General features: G+C 53.0%; 6 protein-coding genes across 6 annotated transcripts; 3 read left to right on the top strand and 3 right to left on the bottom strand.

The window, feature by feature from the left end:
- Positions 1 to 4,200: 4,200 nt before the first annotated feature.
- Positions 4,201 to 8,248, bottom strand: JCM15063_000030 (uncharacterized protein; the record flags this gene model as incomplete). The annotated part of the gene is made up of 13 exons (XM_076680895.1): positions 4,201 to 5,092; positions 5,186 to 5,481; positions 5,557 to 5,637; positions 5,709 to 5,861; positions 5,956 to 6,080; positions 6,160 to 6,188; positions 6,257 to 6,338; positions 6,418 to 6,548; positions 6,614 to 6,671; positions 6,737 to 6,804; positions 6,885 to 7,489; positions 7,557 to 7,631; positions 7,706 to 8,248. The coding sequence occupies 13 exons, from the start codon at positions 8,246 to 8,248 to the stop codon at positions 4,201 to 4,203; spliced, it is 3,138 nt and encodes a 1,045-aa protein (XP_076531973.1).
- A 401-nt stretch (positions 8,249 to 8,649) lies between these two features.
- On the bottom strand, positions 8,650 to 11,316 carry JCM15063_000029 (amidohydrolase; the record flags this gene model as incomplete). The annotated part of the gene is made up of 11 exons (XM_076680894.1): positions 8,650 to 9,073; positions 9,150 to 9,231; positions 9,291 to 9,507; positions 9,568 to 9,579; positions 9,650 to 9,782; positions 9,857 to 10,118; positions 10,187 to 10,336; positions 10,396 to 10,450; positions 10,521 to 10,657; positions 10,719 to 10,798; positions 10,871 to 11,316. The coding sequence occupies 11 exons, from the start codon at positions 11,314 to 11,316 to the stop codon at positions 8,650 to 8,652; spliced, it is 1,998 nt and encodes a 665-aa protein (XP_076531972.1).
- Positions 11,317 to 12,810: 1,494 nt separating this feature from the next.
- Positions 12,811 to 13,524, top strand: JCM15063_000028 (MAPEG family protein; the record flags this gene model as incomplete). The annotated part of the gene is made up of 3 exons (XM_076680893.1): positions 12,811 to 13,230; positions 13,304 to 13,367; positions 13,457 to 13,524. The coding sequence occupies 3 exons, from the start codon at positions 12,811 to 12,813 to the stop codon at positions 13,522 to 13,524; spliced, it is 552 nt and encodes a 183-aa protein (XP_076531971.1).
- A 145-nt stretch (positions 13,525 to 13,669) lies between these two features.
- Positions 13,670 to 15,034, bottom strand: JCM15063_000027 (SDR family oxidoreductase; the record flags this gene model as incomplete). The annotated part of the gene is made up of 5 exons (XM_076680892.1): positions 13,670 to 13,902; positions 13,980 to 14,194; positions 14,262 to 14,601; positions 14,671 to 14,859; positions 14,971 to 15,034. 5 exons carry the CDS (start codon positions 15,032 to 15,034, stop codon positions 13,670 to 13,672), a joined length of 1,041 nt encoding a protein of 346 aa, XP_076531970.1.
- A 950-nt stretch (positions 15,035 to 15,984) lies between these two features.
- IRC20 (E3 ubiquitin-protein ligase IRC20) lies at positions 15,985 to 22,693 on the top strand (the record flags this gene model as incomplete). Its single annotated transcript, XM_076680891.1, has 21 exons — positions 15,985 to 16,053; positions 16,204 to 17,641; positions 17,712 to 17,878; positions 17,962 to 18,179; positions 18,254 to 18,453; positions 18,527 to 18,635; positions 18,711 to 18,840; positions 18,906 to 19,240; positions 19,324 to 19,582; positions 19,655 to 19,835; positions 19,906 to 20,045; positions 20,120 to 20,383; positions 20,453 to 20,639; positions 20,706 to 20,809; positions 20,887 to 21,076; positions 21,146 to 21,264; positions 21,338 to 21,460; positions 21,524 to 21,771; positions 21,828 to 22,062; positions 22,129 to 22,395; positions 22,469 to 22,693. The coding sequence occupies 21 exons, from the start codon at positions 15,985 to 15,987 to the stop codon at positions 22,691 to 22,693; spliced, it is 5,208 nt and encodes a 1,735-aa protein (XP_076531969.1).
- A 573-nt stretch (positions 22,694 to 23,266) lies between these two features.
- On the top strand, positions 23,267 to 27,301 carry JCM15063_000025 (Hsp70 family protein; the record flags this gene model as incomplete). The annotated part of the gene is made up of 13 exons (XM_076680890.1): positions 23,267 to 24,663; positions 24,737 to 24,943; positions 25,025 to 25,206; positions 25,287 to 25,431; positions 25,511 to 25,741; positions 25,812 to 25,918; positions 26,016 to 26,141; positions 26,232 to 26,594; positions 26,675 to 26,746; positions 26,819 to 26,879; positions 26,948 to 27,052; positions 27,129 to 27,211; positions 27,279 to 27,301. The coding sequence occupies 13 exons, from the start codon at positions 23,267 to 23,269 to the stop codon at positions 27,299 to 27,301; spliced, it is 3,102 nt and encodes a 1,033-aa protein (XP_076531968.1).
- Positions 27,302 to 27,473: the final 172 nt, after the last annotated feature.

Here is a 27,473-nt window from a genome sequence, read left to right as displayed (position 1 = left end):
CGGCGGTCCGGGTACGCGGTGGTTGTGGGAGCTGGGCAGTCTGCGGTCCGTGGCCTCGACGCGGTGGGAGCCGATCAGTCTCACGACGAAGGTCCGACTTGGATGCTTTCGGCGAGCTGGCTGCGTTCGCGACGCTCGTGTGCGTCCGAGACTCCTGCTGTTTACGTCGACAGCCTCTGAGGGGTGCTACTAGGCGATCGTGAACCCGACTGGCGAGCGCGGCGGGAACAGGCGGCGAGATCGAGATCGGCTAAAGACAGGAGAACGCTGCTGCAGAAGGCGATGAGTGAAAAAAACTGAGTCACAGCGGGGCGGGCTCGACTCGAGGCGGCTGGCAAGTGCGTAAAATGGGTGTTCCCGCTCGAGGGCTGAAGGCGGGTCTGACTCGTATACAACCCAGGCGAAATGGCTGGCAAAGTAGAGAAGGGGGGACGGGGGATCAACTCGGAGGACGGGGGCGCGAAAGGGTTTCAGAAAGGGTCTCGCTGCGGGATCCAGGCTCTGAATCACCCTTCGATCCGCTTTGAGAAACCCAACCTGCAAGATTGACAATCAGGCACCGTTTCTGATTTCTCGCTTGCTTCTCTGGCTGACCTGCTCACTTTCAACGCTCGACCCCTGGCAGCTCGCTTTGCACTCTCTCTCGGGAATCGCTCGACCGTTGCGCTTTTTGGCGAATCGCACCGGTGTCGTTTTTTCACTCTCTATCGCCTCGTCTCCGGTCCCGTGCACAATAGTAACAAGATAGACGTTGTCTGGAGAGCCGGGCGTGCGGGAATTGCGCTTCGAGCAGCATACCATTCGGCGGAGGCCCGACGAGCGAGGCGTTCGAGCGCTCCAGGCTATCTATGCTGGCGATAGAGATCCTATACAGATCGGTGGGAAAATCACGAGCGATCAGGCAGCTGCGCTCGCGTCCCGTCAGGACAACATTAAAGCGCAGGATGGAATTCTGGCGGTCAACAAACATTACCTCCTGTCATCTCTCCGGCCCCCAACCAAACCGACTCAGCCCTCCCAAGACATGAGATGAGGGTACTAGGCTATGAGCGTCCCCGCGAGGTGATTCGACCTCCTGTCGTCCAGCCGCACCGCAAGGGAATCGGACGAGCGCACGAGCTCAGTGTTTGTCCTTGCGCTACAATCCTTCCTCCATGGCGTTCCGGGTTGAGTGAAACGGTTCCGCGGACAGACGGACCTCTGTCGCTTGTCCAGGGCGAATGAGCTCGACGCTCGGACACGCACGCCGGCCTTTTCCTTCCCAAGCATCCTCTCTTTCGCTGCAGGAATCCGATCCGGCATCTCTGCCTGCCTGTTAATTGCAAGCTATAGTACTCAATTTCTCGAACCCAAAGACCGCTCGCCAAGTACCGACCCTGGACCCGCAGGAAGATCTAGCCATTCGCGCCGAAAATACCGCAAAATCCGTCTTCTTCCCTCTCTCCTGTCGGAAGGATCAGTTCCGGCTTCTACAGGAGGCGAGACTATTGTTCAGCTTTTGCGGTATGTAATGTAGAAACTTGACGCAAATCAGACCCGCCTGAGACCTGGGGCAAGGAAGAACGGTCATCGTGAGCTCGAAACGAGGCCATTCCGCGAGAGGAAAGTGCGACGTGTCTCGCCTCGTACAGAACCTTCCTCCGCCATCGTTCGATGAGCTTGTTTCTGACTTTTTTTTCCTGCTCAGAAAGGTGCTCTTGTACCGCAAGCAGGAGCGAAAGTCGCCAGGAGAGACAAAACTCAAACAAACAAAGTTCCGAACGCTCGTTCCGCTTTGCTTCGAGTTGTCCCTCCAAGAGCTGCGCTTGTTCTCTCTACGTTAGCGGCTCGACTGGCACTGTGCAGAATCGGGCTCTCGCGCATCGACAACTCGGAATCTCCTGCGAATCGAGATGGAAATCTACGTAAGAATCCCTCAAACAGAGGGACGCGAATACGTCTTCAAAAACGGGGGTAGGGACCACATACTGTGCTCGTAGTATCATTATGAGTGTTGCATCATACGACGACATGCGAAAGAGCTTCGCCGACGATAACTTCCTTGTTGAGCATTACTTGAGGTCTTACCTGTCGCACCTCCTTTCTTCCTTTTTTACATGACTCTACCACCTCAGATTTTCTGCTCCTTTGGGGTGTAGGACAATGTTGCAAGCATGAGCACGCTTTCAATAGAGCGAATCCTGTAATTTCTGCGCTCAGCCCGTTGACAGGTTGAGAAGGCCCGAAAAATGGCTTGTGAGTCGTGCATCCGGAGAGTGAGCACTTTATTGCTCTCATCCAGCCATTCCACGTTGTCGCGCAGTCTCTATGTACTTCTTTGACCTCGCTACGAAGAGATGATCCGTTGAGGCATACAGCGCTGTAGTACTCTCGAAGAATGCCAGCCCACGAGCGGAACGACCGATGCATCGGTAGGCGCTCAACAAGTCAGCTGACCGAAAGAAACAATCGGCACACGTCAGGTCGCGTCCTCGCGTCCCGAATTTCAACAGCGTACAGTTGGCGCGGCTCGGACGTCGGTTCGGACGCTCGGCAAAAGCCACGGGTTACGCAGGGAAGGGGACCTCCCGGGCGACACCTGGCGACTCGGTGAGGGCATATTCGCCATGCCTTGCCCTTCCATCGGGCTCATACGATCAAAGCTTCCGAAAGAACTGTTCGATCGGAACAATCATCGATTGTTCAAAACAAACTCCTACATTCTTGCGCTCAACGTCAGCCGTCAGGAAGGGCTCGTCAAAGGGCACGAGCGCTTCATTCTCTCAGGAGGTCTCGTCAATGCACAAGTGTTCGAATGGACCGATGGATGCAGAGTCCAGACATGACACAGGTCTTTCTAAGGGTTTATCAGCTGATTCGGCGGCAGAACAGCGCATCTGAGAAGTCTATCAATTCAATCGAAGTTGCGGTTCCTCTCGGCAACGACGGTTTCAACAGACTCGGAAGGGTACCCCTGCTCGACCAATGCTAAAAGAACAGTTCCTCGTGGCTAGAAGTACATTCTGCGCCGCGAAGGCAAGCATCATCCTGCACTGTGCGGATCAGGGTCCTGCGTAAGTGGCGAGGAAAGAAATGGAGAGACGTCGACAACGCCTTTCGCCGGAATCCACGAAGAGATCCGAGATCCGAGCGTTTCAACTCTGGAGCCCGTTCGGCACGCACGTTTTCTGTATCATCAGCTGATGTCGGAACAAAGCAAGCGATACGATCAGGAATTTTGGATCGTGAGAGTCCCTCTCGGCCTTCTCGATTACACTGTCTCCTTTGTTTAAACGTTTTGGAAAATGCCATATGGTTGCCATACCTACGCTAGCGAGAGTTTCTATCCATGATCTTCGCTGAGCGAGATCGAGAGAACACAAGCTGGTCGCGAGGAGCATGGCGAACCGGAGCCAAACAGCGACGACGGAATCGTCGATGGTGCTTTTCGACTTGTCGCGCTTCCACCTGGCGGATACATACGTACTGTAAACCAAGAAACTCGTGTCCACCATCTCGATTTCCAGCTGCGCAAAGTGAAAATACCGCGAGAAGTATTCAGGTCTTGGCTGTACTACGGTGCACGTGCCCACACGCACATCCTCGTCCTTCGAGATCCCGCAGCGCCGCAGCCCGTGGGCCGGTAATGCAAGGTTCGTACCCAGCCGGGAGCGCAGTCATGAACCACTGCGGCTCGGACATGAAAAGACTATGAAAAATCCGCCCACCGGATCATTCGATGCAAACGAGATCCCAAGTAGAGTACAGCGCAATTGAATTCTCGGGATCTGAGAAATTCAATCATGACAACGATGATCAGCAATAATGGATTCATTCCGATTCGGTGTCCGCTCCTTTGATCGTCAATCTCGAAGAAATCAGGTTCCGGAGTTGGAAGAAAGAGATAAGCTACAGTTGCTATTGCGGTTTCTAATCAAGAGACGCAGATTCGGTCTAATTGAAAGACGAGAACGTTCCAGAGTAGAGTAGTGTATGAAAGACAGGTTTGAGAAAAAAAGGGAATGACTAGAAAGCGAGGCAAAGTAAGTCGTCGTGAAAAGTGTCTGTTGGTTGGGAAAAGAGTCGACACCGCTTGATGAGAGTGTATTTCTCTGATCATGGTAATCGGGAAAAGAGTTGGTATCGGCAAGACTGTTTGGTTTTCAATCGAGGTCGTGATTGTTTTTTGCGTGAAGGGTGTGAAGGACGACGGACGTCAATCTAAGGAGTACGATCATCAAGAGGTCCGTAGCGGTTCATGGGCGTGTCGGAAAACTCGGGGTATGCTCGCGCTGCGAGCGTGTCCTGTTCGCGTCCTGCTCCAGGCGGCATTCTCCTCGCGTCGTACTGTTGTTGTTGTTGCGGCGACCCATGTACGTGACGCCCAGGCGCGGGAGGACCTGTCGAGAACGTTTGAGTCTCGTACGGGTTCTGGTAAGGTTGCGAGAGGGCTTGAGGAGTGATTCGCCCATCCGACCCGGGAGGTCCAGCTCGAGGGTAGTCGTAGAATCCTCCGGTCATTGCAGTGCCTTGAGACAGTTGGGGCGTCATTCGTCCCGCGCCGCCGCCCATGAGGGTGTTGATGGTCGATCGTGATTCGGGTCGAGGCGGGTAATCGTACCCGGTCGGACCGAAAGACGTTTGCGACAAGTTTGAACGGTGCATCGGCGTGTGCGAGCGACCGTAGGGTTGTTGTTGCTGAGGAGGAGACGAGTACGAAGGAGGGTACGAGAGGAGGTTCTCGGTCGAAGCATTGTACGGGTCTTCTTGTGGCATCTGTCGCAATTCGAACGGCAATTCATCGGGAGTGTCGAGTCCGGATGTGGTACTGCGACTGGCACCATGTTTGAGATACTCGGCACGTTTCGTATCAAAATACCCTCCATCGATCGAGTCTGCTCGAGAAGAAGGTGCCGGTTGCGCACGCGGGGTGAACCCAGTCATCGCGGTTGTGACCGTTTGCGCGTCTTCGTCGCGTTCGCGCAGGTACGCCATGCGGTCGACCGTGAGGTCGTGAGCCTCCATCATCGCGAACGTGAGACCTCCAATCGTGTTTTGCTCGATCGACTTGCCCTCGAGGTTTGCTTGTCCCTGACCGATACGGCCGTGGTAGCTAAAGAAAGAGAGAAAAACATTCGAATCCCGACGTTTCGTCAGCTTTCCTTGTACATTCGACTAGGATCAAGAGAAGGAGTCCGGCGCTCACATGGTCGGGAGAAGGTGTTGCACTTTTTTGTGAAGCATAGGAGTGTAAAGCGGTTCGTGCAACGAAGGGTGTCCGAACCGTTTCTGCAGTCGATGTTTCCTCGCGTCTTGGTGATGCAAGTGTACTTCGGCCATTTCTCGTTCCGACGGGATGTACCATCGAAACTTGTTGTCGAATTTACGATCGAGGAGGTACTTGAAGATGAGCACGCAGACGGCCGGGGGTGCCATCGCGATCGCGTAGAGCCATTTAGACTGGAGTCCGATCGAGAGCGCCATGAACAGATGCATGAGGATCTAGGAGAATTTTCGACTTGCGGGTCAGCCCTGCAACTACGGTGCTTCTCAATCGTCCCAGTATGCACGACTTACAACTCCCATGAGGATGCGATTGACAGCGACGTTCCAGAGTCGCCCTCCGGTCTCACTCCTCGTCACGTTGACATACATGAGCTGTGAAAACGTTGCGAGCTCTACCGTGAGCGAGACATTCATCGTTAGAAAGAGGGGAGGGTGATACTGACTTGGTATTTGTAGACCCAGCAACTGACTGCAAACGCGACCGCTCCAAACGCGACGACAAGCGGGGCGATAGGAGCGTACACGAGTGATACAGCAACCGTGAGCAGATGATTCGAGTAGTACACCGGGAAATCGAACACGGGAGGTTTGGTCCACTGTAGATCAAAGTGAGAAACTCGGCATCAGTTTCATGGGACAAGGTCCTTTTCTCTTTTTTCCGCGTCTGGAAAATAGCGAGAGATCACGCACTTCTCGAATCTCGCGAGGGGTTCGACCAAACATTCGAGTTCGGAACCAAACCATCAAGAGCGAGATGATCTGAGCGAGATCGAACAGGGCCGATGCTCCTCGAAGCGGAAACACCGTAAGCCAATCTAATAAAGTCAACAACAGTGCCGCCGTCAGTCTCGTCCTTATCCGAACTTTGCAAAGGAAGAAATTTGGGAACCCTACAGTTTGACTGGATCATGTAGGTTGATTGACTGGATGTTACAATGCTCGATCAATCTCTTGTCCTGACAGTAGGAGAGAATGCAGGGCAGGAACTGACAGTTTGTCGGGAATAGTCTTGAGGTAGTTGAAGACCTTGTCCTGACTCGCATGTCCTTGCACCTCGACCACAATCTGTGAAACTATAGATCCGCAACAGAAGAACAGAAACGTCAGTCGTCAATTCGACATGCGATCTTCAAGGCAATGGTATGAATGTACTGATTTGGACGATGACTCCGAGGAGAGAAAAGATGATGAATTGGGTAATGAACAAGAATGCCGAGTAGCGAGCGGTCACGATCCGATCCGACTGCGAGTGAGTCGTGGCGCCTTGGAGTGAAGCGATCCATCTGTGCATGATCTCATTGTCTTGTCAGCCATCAAGGTGTACAAAGGAGGACAATCGAAAACGGACCGAATGATCATGGGGAGAATCATCTGGAGCAAAATACTGAGAACCGGGGGAACGATACCTGTGTAGACACATTCGAGGCATCAGCGAGGCGAATAGAGCTTGGTCGGGTGGTGCGTAACTTGCCGACAAAAGCAGAAAAGGACCACGAGTAATTGTTGACCCAATTTTTGATGAACCCAACATAGGCCGACCTGAGGGTAATGGGAACAAGATTGACAGCAAAAAAGATCAGCAGGTATCGAGACAACACAGAGTCGAGAGAAAAACGCACAAGGCTGCCAAATTCGCGAGGAGGGCGACCGCGATCAAGGGGATCGTGTAAAATCCACAGAGTAGGATCAGGAGGATACCTCCAAAGAACTTGTTCTTCATCCTGGCTCCGTCCCCCATGGTCAGGTTGTTCCAAATGATGTCGATGGGTTGAGGTGCCAATTCAATTCGAGACCCTTTGGTGCGTTTGTTGTGCAGAGTCTTGGCGACGACGTGAGCGAAAGGAACCGATTCGAACGATGCGAACCCATAGTTTTCAGCTTTCTTCTCGTGGATCTGTTGTCGTGCGATTTCGATCCGAGTGTCGAGAGTTTTGATCTTTTCCGTAAGGTAGTCGACGGCATCCACTTTTTTGCCTCCGATTCCAATCCATCCTCCAATCCGCTTCGTTGGACGTTTCGGCGGCAAATGGTCTGGGTTCTTGAAGTACCGGGTAAGGACTTCTTCGAGTTCTTTGACCGTCTCGTTGTGTTTGTCGATCAAGGCGGGCAACGCTCCAACTCGTCGACCGATGTGAACTGCCGTCGTTGGGTACGGAACGTTGAGCGACGTTAGGAGGGCCGACAATCCTTGATCCGTTTGGTTGCGTTTCGAGACCGAGGTGATCTGAAGAAGAAAAAAAGTTTCAGCGGTTCGAGTTGCGGGACAAGGAGAGGGGAGGGGCGACGCGTACGAGTAGCGAACGAGCGTGGAGTGATTCTTGGTAGGTCTTGGAACGGAACCATTGCCATCGGAGTGTGACGATGGCCTGTTTGCGCGAAAAGAAGCAGTGCATGTCAGTCGTCGGGAGGGAGATGGATAGAACAAACGAAAGACACGGACAGAGTAGTTGCGCCACACGAAATAAAAGACAATCACGGTCAAGAGGTACGTCCCGACGACGTGAGCCCACAACCAGTCCCCTTTGACATTCTCCATCGTGAGCATCAAGAGGTAGTTGCGGTTCTCGGCCTTGACGTATTTCAAGTTGTACACGACGTTGACTGGGATCAACACGGCACAACACAAGGTCCCGATGCACAGGAACATGTTGCGACACATGCGCAAGAAGCGCAAGTACGCGACCGAATCGAGTCCGACGGTCTGCATCAAATCTGCTTCGGTCGCATGCAGGACTGGTGGGATCCAATCGGTGATGCCTTTACCAATCTTGGGTGGGCGTTTCTCATCGACCGAGTACTTGACTTTGGGTTGGTACACGTTCGAGTTTGCTGGACGCAGGATCGAGAACGCGGCGAGGGCTGCGATCCCGACGACGACCATCAACGCAAGTTGGATCCCTACGGCGCCTGGTGCGACCTTGTTGAGCTTGTTGTTGAAGGACGCGACGAGCGATTGGGCCGCATCCGCCGCGGTGGACGACATGGCGCGGCTCTAGACAGCTACTGCGCTGCAAAGACCACTAGGGGGTTGTCGTGCGAGGTGCTCTGCGAGGGAGCGGGTGGGCGCGAAGGTCGTCGCGGGCGAGGGTGGAACTGCGGATTGAGGACCGAAAACTGGGGCCTTTGTCCGTACACGGGCAGGGTCCCTGATACGCGAGGAATGATCGTCTCGCTCTTCTTGAGATGCTGCAAGCTGTACGAAGCCGTCCTTAGGAGAGGCGTCTAGCGAGGTGGACGAGACTGAGGCTTGTGGGTTTGACGTTGCGATTTGTCGTTTTGTCCGTCTCATCATTCACGCAATGCATATGCGCACGTCTCTCCATCCCAAGACATCATGACCCTCGAAATTTTCTTACTCTCTTCTAGAACACTGTTGACAAAAATCTAGAAACTTCCGTATGCAAGTTTGCCTGCAACCACCGTCGCCTTGACTCTCTCGCCCGCAGTTGCCAGTCTCAAATGTCGTTCCCTCCTGTCCGCGAGGGTTTCTCCAGTCCGCTCTTGACCAAGTTCAAGTACGTCACCATCTTCGACAACGATGAAATCCGCCTCGAACCCAATTCTCAATTGTCCTACTCGGTGTTCCCAAAACGCACCTTGTGCTGCACGAGTCGTGAACCCTTGTAAAGCTTCGATCGCAGAGAGCCGTTCGTCTTTGAACCACGCTCGATCAGGACCGTGTGGTGATCCCGTTCGATTCGGGTTCAAGACGGGGTTGTACTCGCGTGTGATTGCCGCAAAGATCCCATAGAACGGGTCGACCGATTCGACCGGGAAATCACTCCCGAGTACGTACGGTGCTCCCGAACTTGAAAGACGAGAGGAACCACCTTTTGGGCTCAGCAATCGTGTTCCCTGTCTCAAGAGGGAGAAAAATCACTCACTCGATAATCTTGCGCCAGGCGTACGCACCTTGAACTCGTTCAGGGCCGATTCTCGATTCGACATAATCCATATCGCTCGTCGCTAACAAAACTCCAGTCTCAGAATCTCGAGCAAACGTGTAGACAGTGTGCGTGACTGACCATGAGTCGGTTGGAAACTCGCGACGACTCCGAGTTTGCCCATGAGTTGTATATCCTCGACCCTCAAGATCTGTGCATGTTCGATCCTCAACCGCAACGGATTCCTGCGAGTCCAATCTGAAGATTCCGACGACGCGTTGGCGAGTACGGAAGAGTAGGCTTCGAGGATGAGCGTGTTGGCGAGGTCGCCAATCCCGTGCGAGTTGACTTGATAACCCTGAGAAAAAGACAGATTCGGTTCAGATCTCTACATACTAGAAGTTTGCTTTGCACTGACCTTGGCAACCCACTGAGGGAATTCCAAATCATGTTAGTAGGAGTAGTAGGAACAAGACGGTTGGCAGTCAGACATGGCTCACCTGCTTGACGACACGATCAAGTTCATCTTTGGGACAGATCAAGATCCCTTTCGAGTCGGGGTTGTCACTGTACGGTTCGTGCATGGCACTACCAAAACTTCCAAGCGCGCCATCGACAAACAGTTTGACGGCCCTGTTGTTTATCACGCTCAGCTTTTTGCCACGCTCCGCGAAAAAAATGGGTCCGAATAGACATGCAGAGCGTACCGAAGGTCAAACTTGTTCCCGAGGTACTTATCACTGTTGGGTTCGTCGCCGCAGAACGAGTTCAAAGGGTTCTCACAGCTGAGCATGCCGTACACTCGAATTGGCAACAGATCCTCACGGTCGAGCTCTTTCAGGAACCGGATATCTTCGAGCGACAAGGCGGCATCGTGCACAGCTGTGAGCCCGTGTTTGAGCATCTGCCGCGAAGTCGTTTTGAGGTACTCGAGCCGCAGATTATCGGTCCATGGAGGAATAACTCTTGCTGAAGGGAATGCGAGACGCATTTGTGAGCCTCAAGAATCAACGCGAGCGAGACGTCGTGGGACGTACTGACGAGCGACATAGCATTGTCGAGAAAGATCCCGGTAGGTCTCTCTGTGTCTGGGTACCGCACAATCATTCCTCCCGGAACGACCTCGGGCAGCGATCGAGGCATGAGATCAAGGATCCGGGTAGAAACCCACAACGCATGCACATCGACTGGTGAGGCACGCAAGTTCAGCTATATGCAGATCGACCCGGACACGAGAAAGACGTACTGCGTTTGAGGTAGATTGGTCTCCCTTCGAGTCTCGGATCGACGTCGAGATCTGCCTATTCTTACTTCTCCTCGTCGTCAGGCGTTCCTCCGTTATCGATAATTACAATGCCTTTCTCTGCTTACAGCAGCGGGGAACCCTTGTCCTTGCGGAAGGTCGACAAACTTTGTCTGGTCCCATCCAAGCCCGAGGATGAAGCGTGAAGTGTTTGCAGCGAGAGCTGGAGAATTGTCGATGAACCGAGCGATCCGTTCCCTCACCTCTGATCGTCATCTGGCAGATGAGCCGAGTTGTCACACAGCTGAGCGAAGAATGATTCTCACCGGCCATCGAAGTTGCTCCGACGAGGTTGACCGCGGATTGCGATTCGCCATATTGCAGCATGTGCGCGTGCGCATCGATCCTGTGTTTTCGAGACAAACCAGGTGAGTTCAGTCGAGGGTGTGACGAGGAACTTTGATAGAATCGAACTTGCAGTCCAGGCAAGACAGTTTCACGAGGGTTCAACCACCTGATTCGGATTCCATCATTTCCAAACGTGTCTTTGTCCCCGAATTGTTCCCGAATGTCGTCGATCGTGCCTGTTGCGACGATCTTGGAGTCGGATACGACGAGACACTGGGTCCGAAACTCGTGCGGGTTCATGGTGATGATGCCGTCGCTCGACCTGGAACACACCGCGTACTGTCGACCCAACGCTCGCGGTGCATGCGAGCGCGACAAGAGATACCATCCGATGAGCACAAGTGGGCTGAAAAAGATCAGCGAGCGCAACCTCGGCGGGATAGTGCGCCGTCGTGATTGCGGCGTCGAAGTGGGGGAAATCGGTTTCTTTTTGCGCGCTGGTACGGGTGCACGTTGGGGTTGCGGTTCGGATAGCTCGTCAGTCGTCGCGGGCGGTTTGCGCCTGCGCAGCGCCATGGGTGCGGAAGATGATGTTGCAGGCAGAAACATATTACGATTAATAGAATTCATATTGAACTAAACAATGACTTTATTTAAGCTTTTCTCCTTTTTTCCGCAAACTCGCTTGTTGCAGCAAATTTTCCACAGAGCACGGACTATCTGTCGCTATTGATGTCGGTGTGAAAGGAGACGGCGAAAGGACTTGGCAAAACAAACGGCGCAAAGACCCATGTCTTTCCAACCATGCCGCTTACTTTCTCCCTTCCTTTGTGACCCGACAGTCATTCACCTCCTGGCGCGGTCTGGAACCTGAAGAGGTCTCTCTCCTTTCTGTGTTTACGTCATTGCCACGGTGCGAGTACGTCCAGACTTGTGCTCACCCTATTTGATCGTTTTGCTGACAATTGCTCGTCCAATTGCAATCGCGGCCGCTCCAGGTGAGTTTATGCTTCGAATCTCTGACCTACCCGCACTGTGGCACCGACGTAAATACAGAAAGAGGTGCGACCTCTTCAGGTTTCGGCTAGCGCCAGGGAGCGAGATGCGGGATGTGAGCGTCACCCAAGGTGAACCGCCACGCAGTGTTACGCACTCTAGCCCTCACAACTGAACTGACTATCCGCCTGCCTGAATTCAGCGCCGTGCGGACAGCTTTTCGTACCCCAGCTACTTGACGTAATCCCACTCGCTCGCTTGATCATCAGCAAGCCGGTCATTGTTGCTATATACCGCTTAATCAAGAGAGATGCTGACGATGTTACAGTAGTACAGTGAGTGGCCAGTGCTTAGACAACGAGTCTGTGTTCCAGAAACGAAGGCAGACAGCGAGCGGCGTAGTTGGAATGAAAGGGGTCTTTGCGCTGTGCGTTTTTCCAAGCCTTTTCGCGCTCTCGCCTCATCGACACTGGTAGCGACAGATTCTTCGGAATCAAACGATCCCATCCGAGCGAGCGACTAGGCGAGAGTCATGGGCGTCAGTAAAAGCCTGTCATCTCGGCTTGGGATCCTGTTCGAGATGCCGCTGCTCGCTAGGCCACAAGCCAGTCGGTACGCCCGCGTTTCTTTCTTTCGTTCTGACTATATCATTCGCTTCTGTCTCACAGGACGGTTTAAGTCAATAGCTTCTGATCAAGTTTGAGTCAGTAGGAGAGTGAGGTTTCGACCCTATCCGGTGTTGATTGAGTTTTGCCAAGCTCGGGGGTCAAGAGTCATGCTGAGCCCGATCCCATTGGGTAGGTGAGGCAATTCTTCCAAATCAGTCCTTCGGGACACCACAGGCGAGCCGCGCTAAAGTCTCCTTCAGAGCCGTTCTCAAAGCTCGGAATGTCGGTCTGTTTTTTGGATGCCAACATCCGGCTTGGAGAACGATCCGTGCCGGGGCAATCGCACGTATCCGATGTTGCAAAGACGGGATCTGCTGCAGGCAGCGATTGTCGTCAAGAGAATCTCACGCTAGGCCGTCATAGCTTGAGGAGGGGAAGCGGAATTGTCGTCATCGATTCGAGTACAATGGAATTCCCCACCAACAGTACCGTATGCCTCCACCCATCTCTCTTTCTCCTCTTCCGCTTCACATTCAGCTCACCAGATCCAAGCATGTCGACGAACTACTCCTTCTACGCAATTCCGGCCATGTGGGCGACGTCGATCGGCGCCCACTTTTACGCCGCGGCCTTGACGAAAGCATCGAACGACTTGCCCGACTTTGACAATGTCGCCCCTCGCGATTTCTTGCGTCGCGTACAGAACCAAGAGAAACAATCCGAAGTTGTCAAAAAGTACATTCGGGCAGAAGCGGCGCAACAAAACGGGTTCGAAAATTGGGCCATCTTTGCTGGTGCGGTGATTGCGGGAAACTTGGCCAAGTTGCCAACGTCGTACATGAACGTATTCTCGTCGGGCTACATTCTGTCCCGCATCCTCTACAATGTGGGTTGAGAATATCTCTCAGATACGGGGGAAAACAATGTCTAAGAAGCAGCTGACCCTCTTTCGCACGTAGATTCTATACATCAATACGACTTCGGCAGCGTGGTCCAACGTTCGTTCCGTAGTCTACGTCGGAGGTACGACCCCATCCTTCTTCGTCGAGGCAAAATGCTGCCTGTCGCGAAAGCATGTTAGCTGACAAAAGGAGTGACCCATGCACACACAGGAATCGCGTCCTTGTTCACGACGTTCATCAAGGCTGGAAACGCGCTGAACCGTGTCGCTCTCTTCTAGACCAGTCACAAGCATCGATCTGACCTAGTCAATACTGATCCTGCAATCGTACAGAAGAAGTTCCCTTGTTGTCTCAATCTCCTTCAGACTACATTTCATTTCAATTCATTTCATTCATACTTCAATTCGATTCAGCGTTGATATGCTACCACTTCGAGTCCTGGTACTGCTTGAGACTCTCGACCATGTCCAACACGGTCTTTTCTGTCGAGATCGGTTCCCAACCGAACGTGCGTTTCGCTTTCGAGTTGTCGATTAGGTTCTGTTCAGGTTTTGCCGTACCCGGTTTGCCCCGTTCGGCGTTCGGGAACGCCTCGAGAAGTTGTTGCGGAGCTTTTTCAAAGAACAGATCGAGCAGAGGCTGGTACGATGAATCAGCTGGTTCCCGGATCAAGAAAACGAGTAGAGTCAGCAAGGAATGCAGACGGGTGGGATAGAGAAACAAAAAGCCGTACTGTTCGAGACGAGGAATCGTTCGTTGCCAGCTTGTTCGGTCACGAGCGCGTCAATGTGGATCCTCGCGACGTCCCTCACGTCGACCAACGATCCGAATCCGGTCTGAGCACTGTCGGCGTCTTTTTTGCCGATCAGGTACTGATAAAAGTTGTTGACCGACGTGTTGAGCTTTGAAGGTGAGTCGACTTGGTGGATGATCGGACCAAAGATGAGCCTGCCGCAAAGCATGTGCCCGGTCAGAAACAAGAGCTTTCCTCGTTGAACTGGGATTTTCTTCTCACGGAGGGTTGACGGTAGCAATGTCAAAGGAGGGCTTCTCGTTCTTGAGGAAATCCCAGGCAGCTCGTTCGGCCAAGGTCTTCGAAGCACGGTAAGCCTGAGACGGGTCTACGTCTTTTCCTTTCTCCTCGACCTGTTTCGTCGAGTACTCGTTCCAGTCCTTCTCGGTAAAGGTGTAGACCGGGTCGTGCGGGTTCACGATCGCGGCAAAGGACGACGTGATGACCACGCGCTTGATCGAAGGTTCGGTCTTGGCAGCTCGCAGCAGGTTCGTCGTACCTTGCACGGCCGGGTTGATCAAGTCCTTGTGCGGATCCTCGACGTTGAAGTGGAAAGGAGATGCTGATGGAATCGATAGTCAGGACCTTACGTTTGTAGAGAAAAACGAAAAAAGTATTCGAATAGACGGACCCGTGTGCAGGACTGCATCAACGCCCTTGACGGCCTCATCGAACGCTCCCTCGGGCTCGACATCGTCGACGATCACGTATTGCCAATTCTTGTGGTCCTGCAAGAGCTTGGTCAAGTAGTCGCCCTTCTCGGTCGATCGGACTGTGCCTCGGACTTTGAATCCTCGGTCAATCAACTGCTGGGCGATGTCTGGTGGTGGGCACGATCCGAGGTCAGAGGATTCAAGTCAGGTAAACGAAGAACGAGTGAGAGTGGAGGCGCGATGACGCGATTCGATTTGGTGGAGCGGCGAGCACTTACGAGCAGCGAGGAAGCCAGAGGCTCCAGTGAGAAGGACGTGAGACTGTTCGGTAACGGCGGGCATAGCTTTCGGGGATAGTTTGTTGTTGTCGGGAGGGACAGACGGAGAGAGAGAAAGAGCGCCGAGTTCAGCCAGGTGGGGCAAAGCATCGCAAATCGCAAATTGACGACAAATTTGACGTGCTCTGGCGAGATCTCTTCGGCGTACTTTCAGCTACTGTATAGTACAGCAGTACAGTACGTCAGTGCCGTTTCCGGTCCGAACATCGAAATAATAAAATACGCGCTCAGACCGCCTCATCTCGGCACGACCTTCAACCCCTGTTCCTAGTCTCGCGATGCTTCTTCAACTCCTGCCATCTCGTCGTCTCGTCGGAGCGCGTGTCACACTCTCTTCAGCTTGAAATTGATGACAATGTCGACCGAAGCGGATGCAAAGGCTGAAGCAAGGACCAAAAAAATTGCGATCCGTCTGCAGCCAATCCCGAGAGCAGATCAGATCCGTAAACGTATGAGTCGTGGCACAATAGCTTTCACCTTCCGTCAAGAGATCGAGGACACAAGCGGGCACGGTTCGGGCCCAGGCGTTCAAGCGCAATTGTAGTGTTAGATCGACTTTCGGTGCGGTTGAATTGAATTTGTTTCGCAGGTGTTCGAGTCCGAACACTCATAGTCCAGAGACTCTCAAAGCTGCGGAGCCCGTCTACGAGCGGGAGAGATTGTTGTGCAACGCGTTGTCCGGACTCCGCTGAATGTCAAAATCACCCGCGTCACGTGCCGGTTGACTTTCCTCCTCCTGAATCCTAGCTAATCTCGCTCGCTCCAACTTTCGGCTAGTCAGAGACGATTCAAGCTTGGCTCAGGCGTTACAGTGACTGCGTGGGCCACGTATCGCTCGCCCCAGTCGAAGGGAAGCGGTCGTCATCGGTTTCAGATCAACACTTTCGACTCAATCGACGCCGCCTACACGGGCTCGCAAACGCCAGCGACAGCGACAGGGCTACATCGATACAGATGGAGGCTGAAGCAGGGCAACCGATGATGGTACTCGAGGGCGACGCCTCGATCCATAATCAAGTCCTCGTCAGTCCCAATCCTTCCCTGTTCCAGGTCCCGCGCTTGCACAGACAAAGTCTATAATCTATCATCAAAGTCGTGAGCCACAAAGCGCGCGAATGCCGAACTGACTCAGAGTGCTCGTACCTCTCGCTCCCTGTCCTTTCATCTTTGCAGAGCATCGACTATGAAGCACTCTTGCAAGCACTACAACCTGCATCATCGTCCTCGAATCAATTCCTGAATGCGCCGACGAACGATCTCTCAGGGCTCGAGACGATCCTGTCGTTCTCTCTCACCTTCTTGCCCTCGCCAAGTCCAGAACTCTCGGCTTTCCTCGAAGCGTATCGATCTTTGCCTAGTCCGACTTTGATCCCGATCGATTTCACTCTCGAGAGAGCGAGTGCGAAACTCCCTCACCTCATCTCGATCACCTCTCGCGCAGGTTCCGCATGCCTCGTCACCTTGGACCCGCTCGATCCGACTTGTCCCCTCGCAGATCGTTGGTCCGAAAGTCACGTTGCCCCCGTCTTGACGAAAGCTGGACAGCAATACAAAAAGGCAAATTCTGCTGCAGCGCAACGAGCGAAATCACTCCGAGGAGTTCAAGTCAAAGTTCCAGTCGTGGGTGCAGGAGGCTTGTTCGACAGTCTCGTCTCACTCGGTCAAGCGAGTCTCAAGACTGGGGTCTACCTCGACGATAGCCATCTCGAGATTCTTCCCAAAGAATCTTCCGTCGAGTTCAAATTTCGATTCGAGGTCAAGATCAAACAGGATGCATTCTTTCGTTCGATTGCGACGAGGCCGAAACAACTTTTGATCGAGAGGCTGTTTCCTCGTCGAGATTCCGAACTCCCTCAGGAGGAGGCAACTATCGATTACTTTTACTCGTGCCTCGAACGCGCGCCGATCACTCGCGACGGCCTCTCAATCCCTCTCAATCGACAAGAGTCAGACGACGAGCGAGCGACTCGAATCAGGAGAGAACTCAAGGGGAAACAGAAAGCGGTTACACCGCAACGAGCCCAGGAAGAACCAGACCAGTACGAGGACGATCTCGTGAGGCCAAAAGGCTTGAAGGTTGAACTGTTGCCGTTCCAATCGAGGTCGGTCAGATGGATGCTGCACCGAGAGGGCAAGCTGGTCAGGGTACTCAAAGGGGACGAACTCGAGCAGGCGTTGCAAGCCGTTCCGCCTCCCGATCCGGTCAAGAGAGACAAGAAAAAGAAGCGAACAACTATTCAGAATGCAGAGGAAGACGAGGAAGTGGTCGAGCAGAAATACGTGGTCGAAGCGCTCGATAACGAAATCCTCAAAAATCTCAAGCGAGGACCTCTGTGGGAACGGGTCGAACTCGAAACGATCACAAACGGTCAGTCGGAAAGAGCAAATGTCTGGCTAAACAGGATCAGTGGCCAGCTTTCATCTCGAGATCCCCTTGAATTCGACACGCCACGATCTGTCGGAGAAATGCAAGTCGATTCTGATGATTCGAGGCAGAAAGAGCAAGTTCAAGCCCCAGCCGCAATCGAAGCAGGGATCGAAGGTCATGGTCTGCTCGCAGACGAGGTTGGAACGGGCAAAACAGTCACGACTGTTTCGCTCATTTTGCTCCGTGAGTATTCTAGCCTCTCTCCGCACTCTACCTCTCTCTTCAAGCTGACGGCACGGGTCGGCACAAACAGATTCGAATCGCAAACGCCGCAAGATGCCAGCTTACTACAATCCGCAAACCGACGCGACCGTGCAACCCACTGGATTGAACCTGATCGTGTGTCCGACAGCGATCGTCGCTCAATGGGCACAAGAACTCGGTCGGCTCGCTCCAAACCTTCGAGTCCTCCGTTACGATGTATGCACAATTCGGTTCTCGCTACCAAGTCCTACTTCTGCGAGAGTCAATACTGACTGATCCGCGAAGGGGAGACACTTCAGGGTATCAAACAGCTTGACAAAACCTTCGACGCGGAGTTCATTGCGAAACGTTTCGACATCGTTCTGACGACGTTCGACGTCCTGCGCAAGGAGGTCGCTTTCGCTAGGAAACCGCATGTTCGCGCGTTGAGAAACCAGGCCAAGCGGGAAGTGCGATACCGCCGGAGCTTGCTAGTCGAGGTCGACTTCCTTCGTGTCATTGCCGACGAGACTCAAATGTTGGTCTCCATCCACCCGCGGCTCTTCCTCTCTCATTAATCTCGACAGATGCTGACTTTGGGAAACGTCACAGGGTTGGAGACGCCTTTGGCTCGACGTCGGAAACTTTGTCGTTGATCCCTCGAGAATTCAGTTGGGCCGTAACTTCGACGCCGTTACGGGACAAAATCGAAGACCTGAAACCGCTGCTGACGTACTTGCGAGTCGAACCCATCGCGAGTCAGAAGAACCTGTTGGCGAGACTGCTCGAAGAGCGTGCCAGCTTCAAACGATGTGAGGACCATACTGCATGCGCATTGATGCCATTCCGCGCCCAGAAAGGAACTGAGAATGGTATAATGAGTAGTGTTCAACGAGATTGGAGCGAGGACCCTCAAGAGACAAGTCGAGGATGAGATGTTTTTGCCGCCTCAAACTCGATTCGTCGTGCCGCTCGATTTCACCGCCGTAGAGAGGCATGTGCCGCTCTCCTCGAGACCGATATTCGTCGAATTTGGACCTTCGGATCTGACCATCTTTGTGCCTTTCAGGTTCTACTATGATTCGAGATACGGCGAAATGCTCGATGCCCTCGGACTCGATAGTCAAGGCAGTCCAAAGATACAAATTGATCGTCAAACAGGAAAACCGCTTGCATGGCAACCTGACAAGGGCGAAATGGTCAGGCTGAGACCCCTGAGATTTTGCGCCGGGGAGTCTGTAGCTGACAATCTGCGCTGCGACAGAACAAATGGATGGGAATCCTTCGCAGCCTTTGTGCTCATCCTCAGATCGGCGCGACCGGTCGCCAAGCCCTTGGACACGTACTCAAGACTGTCGAGGAGGTGTACGCTTCCATGCGCGAGAAAGCCACTTCGGAGATTCAATCGATGCAGAGGGCGATCCTCGCAATTCGGGTCAAGAAGGGTCAGTACGAGCTGTGGGACAAGGACGACGAGAAACGATTCGAATCGTCACTCAAGGTTTTCGAGGAGGTCTTGGCCGGATGCGAACCCATCATTGAGGCAGTCGCGCATGAGATACATGAAGCTTGGAAGAAGGACAACAAGTCACGAGCCGAGTGAGCTATTCCCTCGAGGGCATCGTGACACCCTTTGTGCTGTCGGATTCGAGCTGATCGATCGATCCTTGAACATGAAACAGGACTTCAGCATCTCCGTTCTCCTCTGACGTCGCCGGCGCCATGCAGATCGGATTCGCAAATGATGAAGGAGGAAGCGATGAACGCCAGACCGACCTCATGCGCTCGCTCAGTGCGCTCAAGTCTCGCTTGCGCGAATTAATCCTAGTCAAGCACTCGGCTTTGTTCTTTTCCGGTCATGCATATTTCAACATGGAGCGCACGGAGGAAGAGAACGAGATGTACAGTCGAGCTGAGAAGTTGCGTCAAGTTGTCCTTCAGGCAAGTTGAAACAGAGGTGGTTGCTGACATGCAGGATGGCAGGATAGCTGAGCGGATCGTGATTTCTTGCAGCCGTACGAAGATCACGTCACCAAGACTCAGACCCAACTGAAAGTGGCGCTCGCTGCGAGAGATTCGGAACACATTCTCGACGTTGTCGATCTCGAGCTGCCATTCAACAAGGACGGACACGGTATTCTCGGACTCGCAGTCTACGAGGAGGTCGAAAGTACAAGCGACGTTCTCAACGGATGTTCGTTCTTCCCTCCTGCGTTTCACTCGTTTTGGCTTTCTCTTGCTCATTTCTTGCTTGCGTGCTGCAGATGCCGAACTCATTTTTCAATACCGTCAGATGATCATCGAGATGAATCTCAAGACGGTCTCGATCGCTGGTGAGAACGCTACAGGGGAAGAATACGAACAGCGAGCCGTCTTGCAGGAGAAGCTTGAAGTCTACACAGACGTGAGTTGCGCGGCTCTCGCTTTCGCGCATCTCCTGCCGAAGAGTGTGACTGACAGTCTGGAGTTCACGAATAGGCTTACATCGTCCTCGTCGGAGAGTGGTGTTATGGGATTGCGGGCACTCGCTCGAGTCTCGCCGATCAGACAAAGGCCGAGCAGATCGCCCTCTTCTACACAGACGAGAACCTGTTGCCTGCGAAACGAAAGGAGAACAACAAGAAGCGTACTGCTCGAGTAGCTCGTCTCGACGACAGCGATGACGAGAGCAACTCTGACGAGAGCGTAGGGGAAGAAATCAACGCAGCTACCGTCAAGAAGCGAGGCAAGGCGCCCAAAAAAGTATTTGTGGCTTCTGTGACTTGATGTAGCCTCAATCGGACTAACCTTGCTTGTCGCAACGATCGACAGCCACAAAGGGTGCAACAGAAGCGAGTCGCAAACATCAAGCACAACTCGATCAAGGATTTCCGTCCACCGACTCTCGAAACCGGATACACTCCTGCCGATGTCCTGCGATACGAACTCCTCGTCGAAAGGATTGAAGCCAAGGGCGAAGATCGCGAGTTTGCCGAGATTGTACCCCTCCGGTCGCTCAGTTCGTCTCGCTTTCCATATTCTTGCGTCGACAGCAGACTCACCATTTCATTGTGGATAAAAATAGTGAAGAAACTCAAAGATGCAACCGAGTTTGCATTCCGCGACGCCGAGGTCAAACGAACCGAAATCGCGTTGCTCGACCAAGAAAGAAATCGTATTGGAAAAGTGGTCCGTCGCAGCTTTCGATGTTCCTAGAACAATGCACCGACGGCTCTGAACTGACTTTTGCGGGATTGCGCTTGTAGCTTGGAACGCTTGAAAAAGTCGCAGACCGACTTCGCAACGAACTCACTGCGTTCGCCGTCGTGTTCAAAGCGCGCAGCTTGTACTTTAAGAATCTGCAGTCGATCAGTGACTCGGTCAAGGATCCCGAGATGGACAGTCTCGCATGGCGGGGACTCTGGCTCGAACTCGAAGACCTACGCTTGCAAGAGAGTGAGTTTTCGATTGACACATCCTCTTGTCAGATGCACGGGCAATCTTGACTGACAAGAGGGCGGACAGACGATTTGGTTCTTCAGCTCGAACAGCGAGAGAAGCGGAAACGTTACCTCGACAATCTCGATGCTCCAGGAACTGAAGAAGAACAAGTGTGCCCGATCTGTGCCGAACACTTCAACGATGTGAGGACACTACTGTCAGCCTGTCTTTGTTCGTAACTGACAAGCGACGCTGCTTCTTGGGCTTCGTGATTAGGGGATCCTCCTCGCGTGTGTGCACTTGATCTGTCGATCGTGTTTCAAGACGTGGCATGCTCGCAGTGCAACTTGTCCATTGTGCAAGGCGAGAGTTGCTGAGCGTTCGTGGACGAGTGTCAAAGTGAGGGTTTCAGGTATGCGACGAGATTTGCCGAGCTGATGGTTTCGGGTTTTAATCATGCAGTACCGTCACAAAGGCAAGAAAGCGTTGGACCCGATCCCAGTTGAGAACGACACCGGTGATCACGACCAAGCGTCCGATGCTACTGCTGCTGCAGTCACGACCGACGATCTGCGCGCGCTTGAACCGGCACATGCTCAACTCGCTCAACTCGACCAATCCGAGCTCGATGAGATTCAGCAGGTCGAAACGGTCACTCCCTTGTCGACCAAGAGCGACTTTATCGTCAAGCACGTCAAACTATTGCGCCGGTACATCCCCCTTTTCCTCTGTGATTCGTTGGCGGGAACTGAGTTTTTTTCGATAGACGAGATCCTGAAGCGAAAATCGTCATCTTTTCAACCTGGCAAGACGCGTTGCAACTATTGATCGAAGCGTGTACTCGCAACGGAGTTCAGTACGTTCGATTGGAAGGTTCGAACGTTCGGGGTTCGAAACGAGAACAAGTCGTACACGAGTTTGCCCAAGATCCCAACATTGCCGTGTTCTTCTTGCACACGAGATCTCAATCTGCAGGATTGAACCTCACCTGCGCACGTTACGTAAATCACCGAAAAAGTATTCTAAGCAGAAAACCGCAGGATTGAATTGACATTCGATGTTAACAGATGATGCTGGTTGAACCTCTACTCGCACCTCAACTCGAAATTCAAGCGACTGCACGCATTTGGAGGATCGGTCAGACCAAAGTCACGACCGTGTTCAACTACTTGGTTCGAGACACGGTCGATGAACGCGTCGCTCAAGTCCGCGCGAGGAATCATACGAGCTTGTTCCTTGAAACCGGTTCGGATCCCGTATCGTTCGCCACATCAGGATCGAACTTTTCCTCTAATTCGAGTCGGACGAAAAACGTAGAAGCGCTAGACGACGAGGTGAGTCTGGAGTCATGTTTCAAAGACTTTTTGTTTTGTTTTTTCGAGTCGTTGAGCCGGATTCTCCGAACAGGATGAAATCGCTCGTTGTTTACTTGCGCCTGAACATTACCTCGCGTTGCAACAAGCGCTGTTGGTTGGACCACGTCCAAACGAGATGGAGAACGCTGTACCTGAAGAAGCGGTCGAAGGATCCCGAGAGGTCGCGGAGATGGGACCTGCAGGGATCGCGGCGGCGGGACGATTCGCTTTTGAGACGAGGTTTGACGAGAGTGAGCTTCCTGCTTTGCCTACGTGATGTTTATCGCTTGTAGTGGGTCTCTCGGGTTTGATTTGTTTTGTAAAAGATTTGCAAGAATGGGACAATACAGGGGTTGAGAAGGTCAAGGGTTGCCCAAATTGCCAGGCGGCGTCGTTCGAGAGACTCGACGGACTCGTCGTGGTTTGCCGTCTTGACTCGCTCGTTCATCGGCCATCGCTCGACTCGTTCTCACAGCTTTGATTCGGAGGTTCGACTCGGCATTGTGCGCGTGTCCCGCAACGGCGACGCGTCCTGGGGAAAGTGCAGCTGTCGGTCACTCGCTTCACGACCACTCTCTCTCATGCTGTGAGTTGCACGCTCCTCCTCATGTGTACAATACACGAGACGGGGGGACGAGGGCAATGTATCGCCGTTCGAGAGAGATGAACCTGACTCGATCATCTCGTTCGTCCTCTGCTCGCTCCCAACTGACCGCGTTCACCTGCACGGGATGACCAGACTCGCTGTGAATCAACCTTGTCGCACCCGCCCTTGCAAGGTCCAGTAACGCGTTCCCCTCTCTCGCCTCGCGCTCTCACTCTCTCGCTCTCTCGCTCTCTCGCTTAAACCATGTCGTTCCTCAAACCAAGTCGACTCAAGGCGAGCTTCAAATCCAAAGACAAGGATCAGGTCGACGTGCACCCCGAACCTGAAACTCGACGAGGCTCAACTCGAGACTCGCCTGCACTGCCGCCCTCGTCTCGTCTCCAAGACGACACTCACAGTTACCAAGAGATCATTCGCACGAGTTCGAAACGTACTCGCGCTCGTCCACCTCCACCTCCCCTGCACGCTTCACCGACATCCGCTCGCCGAGACCTGCTCACCCCACTCGCAACTACCGGACTCCGCTCCCAACCGAGCTTTGACGACCATCGACTTCACCCACACTCGTACCCGTACTCGAACCCGTCGTACCCCGTTCAGGCCTCGGCAACCCCCTCGAGCTCGTCACGACAACGTCACGACCTCGCATCGAGTTCGACTTCACCCACCTCACCCACTTCGCCCGTCTCGCCCGCAACCCCTGCGAGTGCCGGTACGAAAGCGGCACACTACTACCCGTACACGGCGAGTAGTCGACATGGTCCAGGTACGACGAGACAACAGGAACGGTCCGCTTCGATCGCGAGTCCCGGTTCGTTTCGATCTCGAGGGAGCGAAGCCGTGAGAGAACTCGCCGCCGCTACTGCCAAGACTGCTTCGACAAACGTCGACGAACCGAGTCTCCCTCCTGGAGCACGTGCACCTCGACCTCCCGAGTCGGTGCGCAGTCATCCGTCTTATACGAATTTGGCCCCACAAGGGTCTCGATCGTCTGCATCCAGATCGTCTCCACCTCGACTTCCTCCTCCTCCACCACTCCCGTACCCACATCATCCACCGCCACCACATCGTAGCTATTCAAACACTTCGTCTCAGCCTACTTCGTACCCCTACGCATCTCATCCTCATGCAGCACCCTACCCAACTCCACCTCCTTCCTCGTCTCAAACCGGTTCGTTTCATCAGCGACCACCACCACCACCATTATCATCGTCGGGTTACTCTCAATCTCGAACTCGAGATCGAGCTCCTGAATCCGCTTCGATTCGGTCTCACCATCAACCTCCACCGACTTTGTACCCATCTCAATCTTACCTGTCTCAATCTTCAGCTGCGTCGTGGAACCGATCAACCCCTTTCGCCGCACCTCCACCACCACCGTCTTCTTCTTCAGCGGCGTACTACAACCCCCAGTACGGATCGAGTGCGGCGAACGCGGTTGCGAGGAACATTGAACGAGAGAAGGAACGAATCGCGGCGATCGCGAGAGATCGGGAACGAGAACGAGAACGAACTAGACAGCCCAGTCAAAGCGCTGGAGGAAGGGACAAACAACAACAGCAAACCAGTAAAACGGAACTTGATAAAGCAAAAGACAAGGAAAACGCTGAAGGGAAATTGAGTGTCGGAATCGATTTCGGGTAAGCAACAACCACCGCAAAAAACCTCATTTTTGAGTTTGGACCTTTGCCTGAATCTCTTTTTCCTTGTCAGTACGACTTTTTCAGGAATCGCGTACGGTTCGTCTCGGTTGTTTGCCGGACAGATTCGACAAATCCTGAGTTGGCCAGGTTCGTACGAAACGTACCGCAAAGTTCCCACGTGCATCTTGTACGAACAATTGGATCCGAGTCAAGAAGCGAAAATCGTCAGTTGGGGATTGGAAGCGAAAAACGCTACCGTCACGAAAGGTCTCATCAAGTGAGTCGATCTTTTTCTCTTGGTTGTTTGTTGGGAAAACATCTCCCTTTTCTGACCTGTCGTTTTATGGGCGTTTCCCAGATGCGAATGGTTCAAGTTACTGTTGTCACCTGAATCGTTGAGGAGTGGAGTTCCAGATCCATGGTTGCCTCCTTTACCAGTAGGGAAGAACGTGGTCGACGTGATTGCCGATTTCTTGAGATGTATCTGGAGATACGCCAAGAGGACCGTCACGGAAGAGATTGGAAGTGTGGTCGATCTAAGTAAAGCCCCCTTTTTCTTTTCTTCCGCTCGCAAGGGATAGAGAATCCTCAGTCTGACGAGGGATTTTCTTTGTGCGCAGATGCTGCTGATGTCTTGTTGACGGTACCTTCTGGGTGGGACGCGGCGGCTTGTTCACTCATGCGAGAATCGGCGATTCGAGCTGGACTCGTACAGTCTTCAAGAGGAGGAGATGTCAATTGGCGAGATCGTCTACAAATCATCACGTAAGAAAAAATACCCCTTCCCTCACCATTTACGCTCTCTCTCTCTACAAGAATCTCACCTTTTTTCCTTTTCCAATAGTGAGCCTGAAGCGGGAGCGATTCACGCTTCTACATTGGCGACGTTGCACCATTTGAGACCTTCCCAATCGTTCCTCCTGTGTGACGCAGGAGGAGGAACGGTCGATACGGCAGTGTACAAACTCATGGGACAACTGAGTGAACTCGAGATTGCCGAGATGTGTGTCCGCAGTGGATCCAACACGGGCAGTTTGTTCGTAGACCTCAAGTTTGAAGAACTGTTGAGGAGGATGCAAGTCGCTTTCTCTTCGAAACGTGGATCGACGATCGGTCCTGATGATCTTTTTTTCGAATTTGCACAGTTTGAAGGATCATCCGGTACATCTCGAACCGGCTTCTATGGCGACTTTTTTGCACTCGTTTTCGGAAACGGACAAGATTGCATATCACGGAACTGCTGAAGACGATGGTAAGAAAACCCCCCTCAACCCTCTCGAGCAGCAAAAAGACGCGATTTGTCGTTCTTCTCTTTTGAGCGAGGTTTTGACTCGTCTTCTTCTGTTCAGATGCCATCTTTCGGTTCAATTGTTTCAATGTCGAAGACTCGCATGACCCGGCAGTCGGACTCGAATTTGGAGAACTCGCGATTTCGGGTCGAGTACTCAAGACGGAAGTGTTTGATCCGGTCATCGGTAAACTATCCTACTTTTTCATCTCTCGAGTGATTCAAAAACTGATTTTTCCGAGAATTGCGTTTTCTTCTTCCGGTTGGCATGTTCTAGAACAAGTGATCGATTTGCTTTCGGCTCAGATCGCCAAGATTGGTCAAACTCCACTCGATGCCATCATCCTCGTGGGAGGTTTCGCCGCATCGGAATACTTGTACACGCGCGTACGTCAAGCGTTCGGAGCGATCGTACCCGTGATCGTCCGACCTCAGGATTGTGACACGGCGACCTTGAGAGGTGCGGCGAGGTACGGGTTGGGACTTCGGATGGGAAGAGGAGCGGTCAGTAGCGTGATCAGTCCCAGGTCGTATTGCATGAAGAGCAAGTTGCCAGCGGAGGAAGAAGATCATTGGCGAAGACCCGAGTTCATCAGTGTCAACGATGGAGGGACGGTAGTATGTGAGAACCGACTCAGTTGTGAGTTCTTCCTTCCTTCCTTCTTTTCTCCCCGAAAAACAACGTGGAACTTACTTCTCGGAGCTTTTGGTTGCACACAGATCTGATTGCAAAAGGTGCTGTACTTCGAAAGGGGGAGAGGTTGAGGTCCCGTTTTTGCAAATTCGTCAAGGGTGAGTTTGTTCCTTTCGTTCTCCTGAAAAGGAGATTCTGTCGGAACTCACCGGAAGAGAGCTGTGTCGTAGACCCTCGCGATTCCATCTTTACTGCGCATCTGTTTGTCTCGGATTCGGAAGACCTCTACCGGTACGATTCTAGTTGCTTCCAGCTCTCTGGGATTGCTGACGAACTCGACTACTCGCATCTCCGTCCAGGTATACGGACGAAGGCGACATGAAAGAGCTGTGTCGTTGGACGGTCGACTTGGCGGCCTTGCCCCGGTTCCACCTCATCGCGAACGAAGGCGGAGGATACGTCGAGTGAGTCGTCCATTACCTGAATCCCGAACATTTTCGAGTGACTTTTGTATCTGACCTGGAAAAATGTGGCATGCAGGTTCGACCTTGGACTCATGCTCGATTCGGCCGAAGTTCGAGGAGTTCTCATGACGGAGGACGGGGTCGAATGTGGCGCAGCGAGTACGCTTCCATCCCATGTACAAAGAGCAATCTTCTTGCGTGTACTGACTCGTTGTTCAATCGACAGCGTTCGAGTTTCTCGGAGCCTAATATAGAGAAAGGAATCTCTGCATTGTCCCCGACCTTCATGTGTCTTTGCTCGTACGCGCAGGCGCGTGCATCCCCTTCCCAAAACATTCATTTCGTACCTCATCAGCTGGACGTGTTGCAATCAGACAGATGTGGATGGCTCCTCTACACAAATCGCGATTTTTTCTCGCGC

This window comes from Sporobolomyces koalae, assembly GCF_050403365.1.
Source record: "Sporobolomyces koalae JCM15063 DNA, S_koalae_JCM15063T_v1_ctg48, whole genome shotgun sequence".
NCBI classification, from domain to species: Eukaryota; Fungi; Basidiomycota; class Microbotryomycetes; order Sporidiobolales; family Sporidiobolaceae; genus Sporobolomyces; species Sporobolomyces koalae.
The sequence above is the reverse complement of the archived record's forward strand: the minus strand, read 5'-3'. Positions and strand labels throughout refer to the sequence as shown.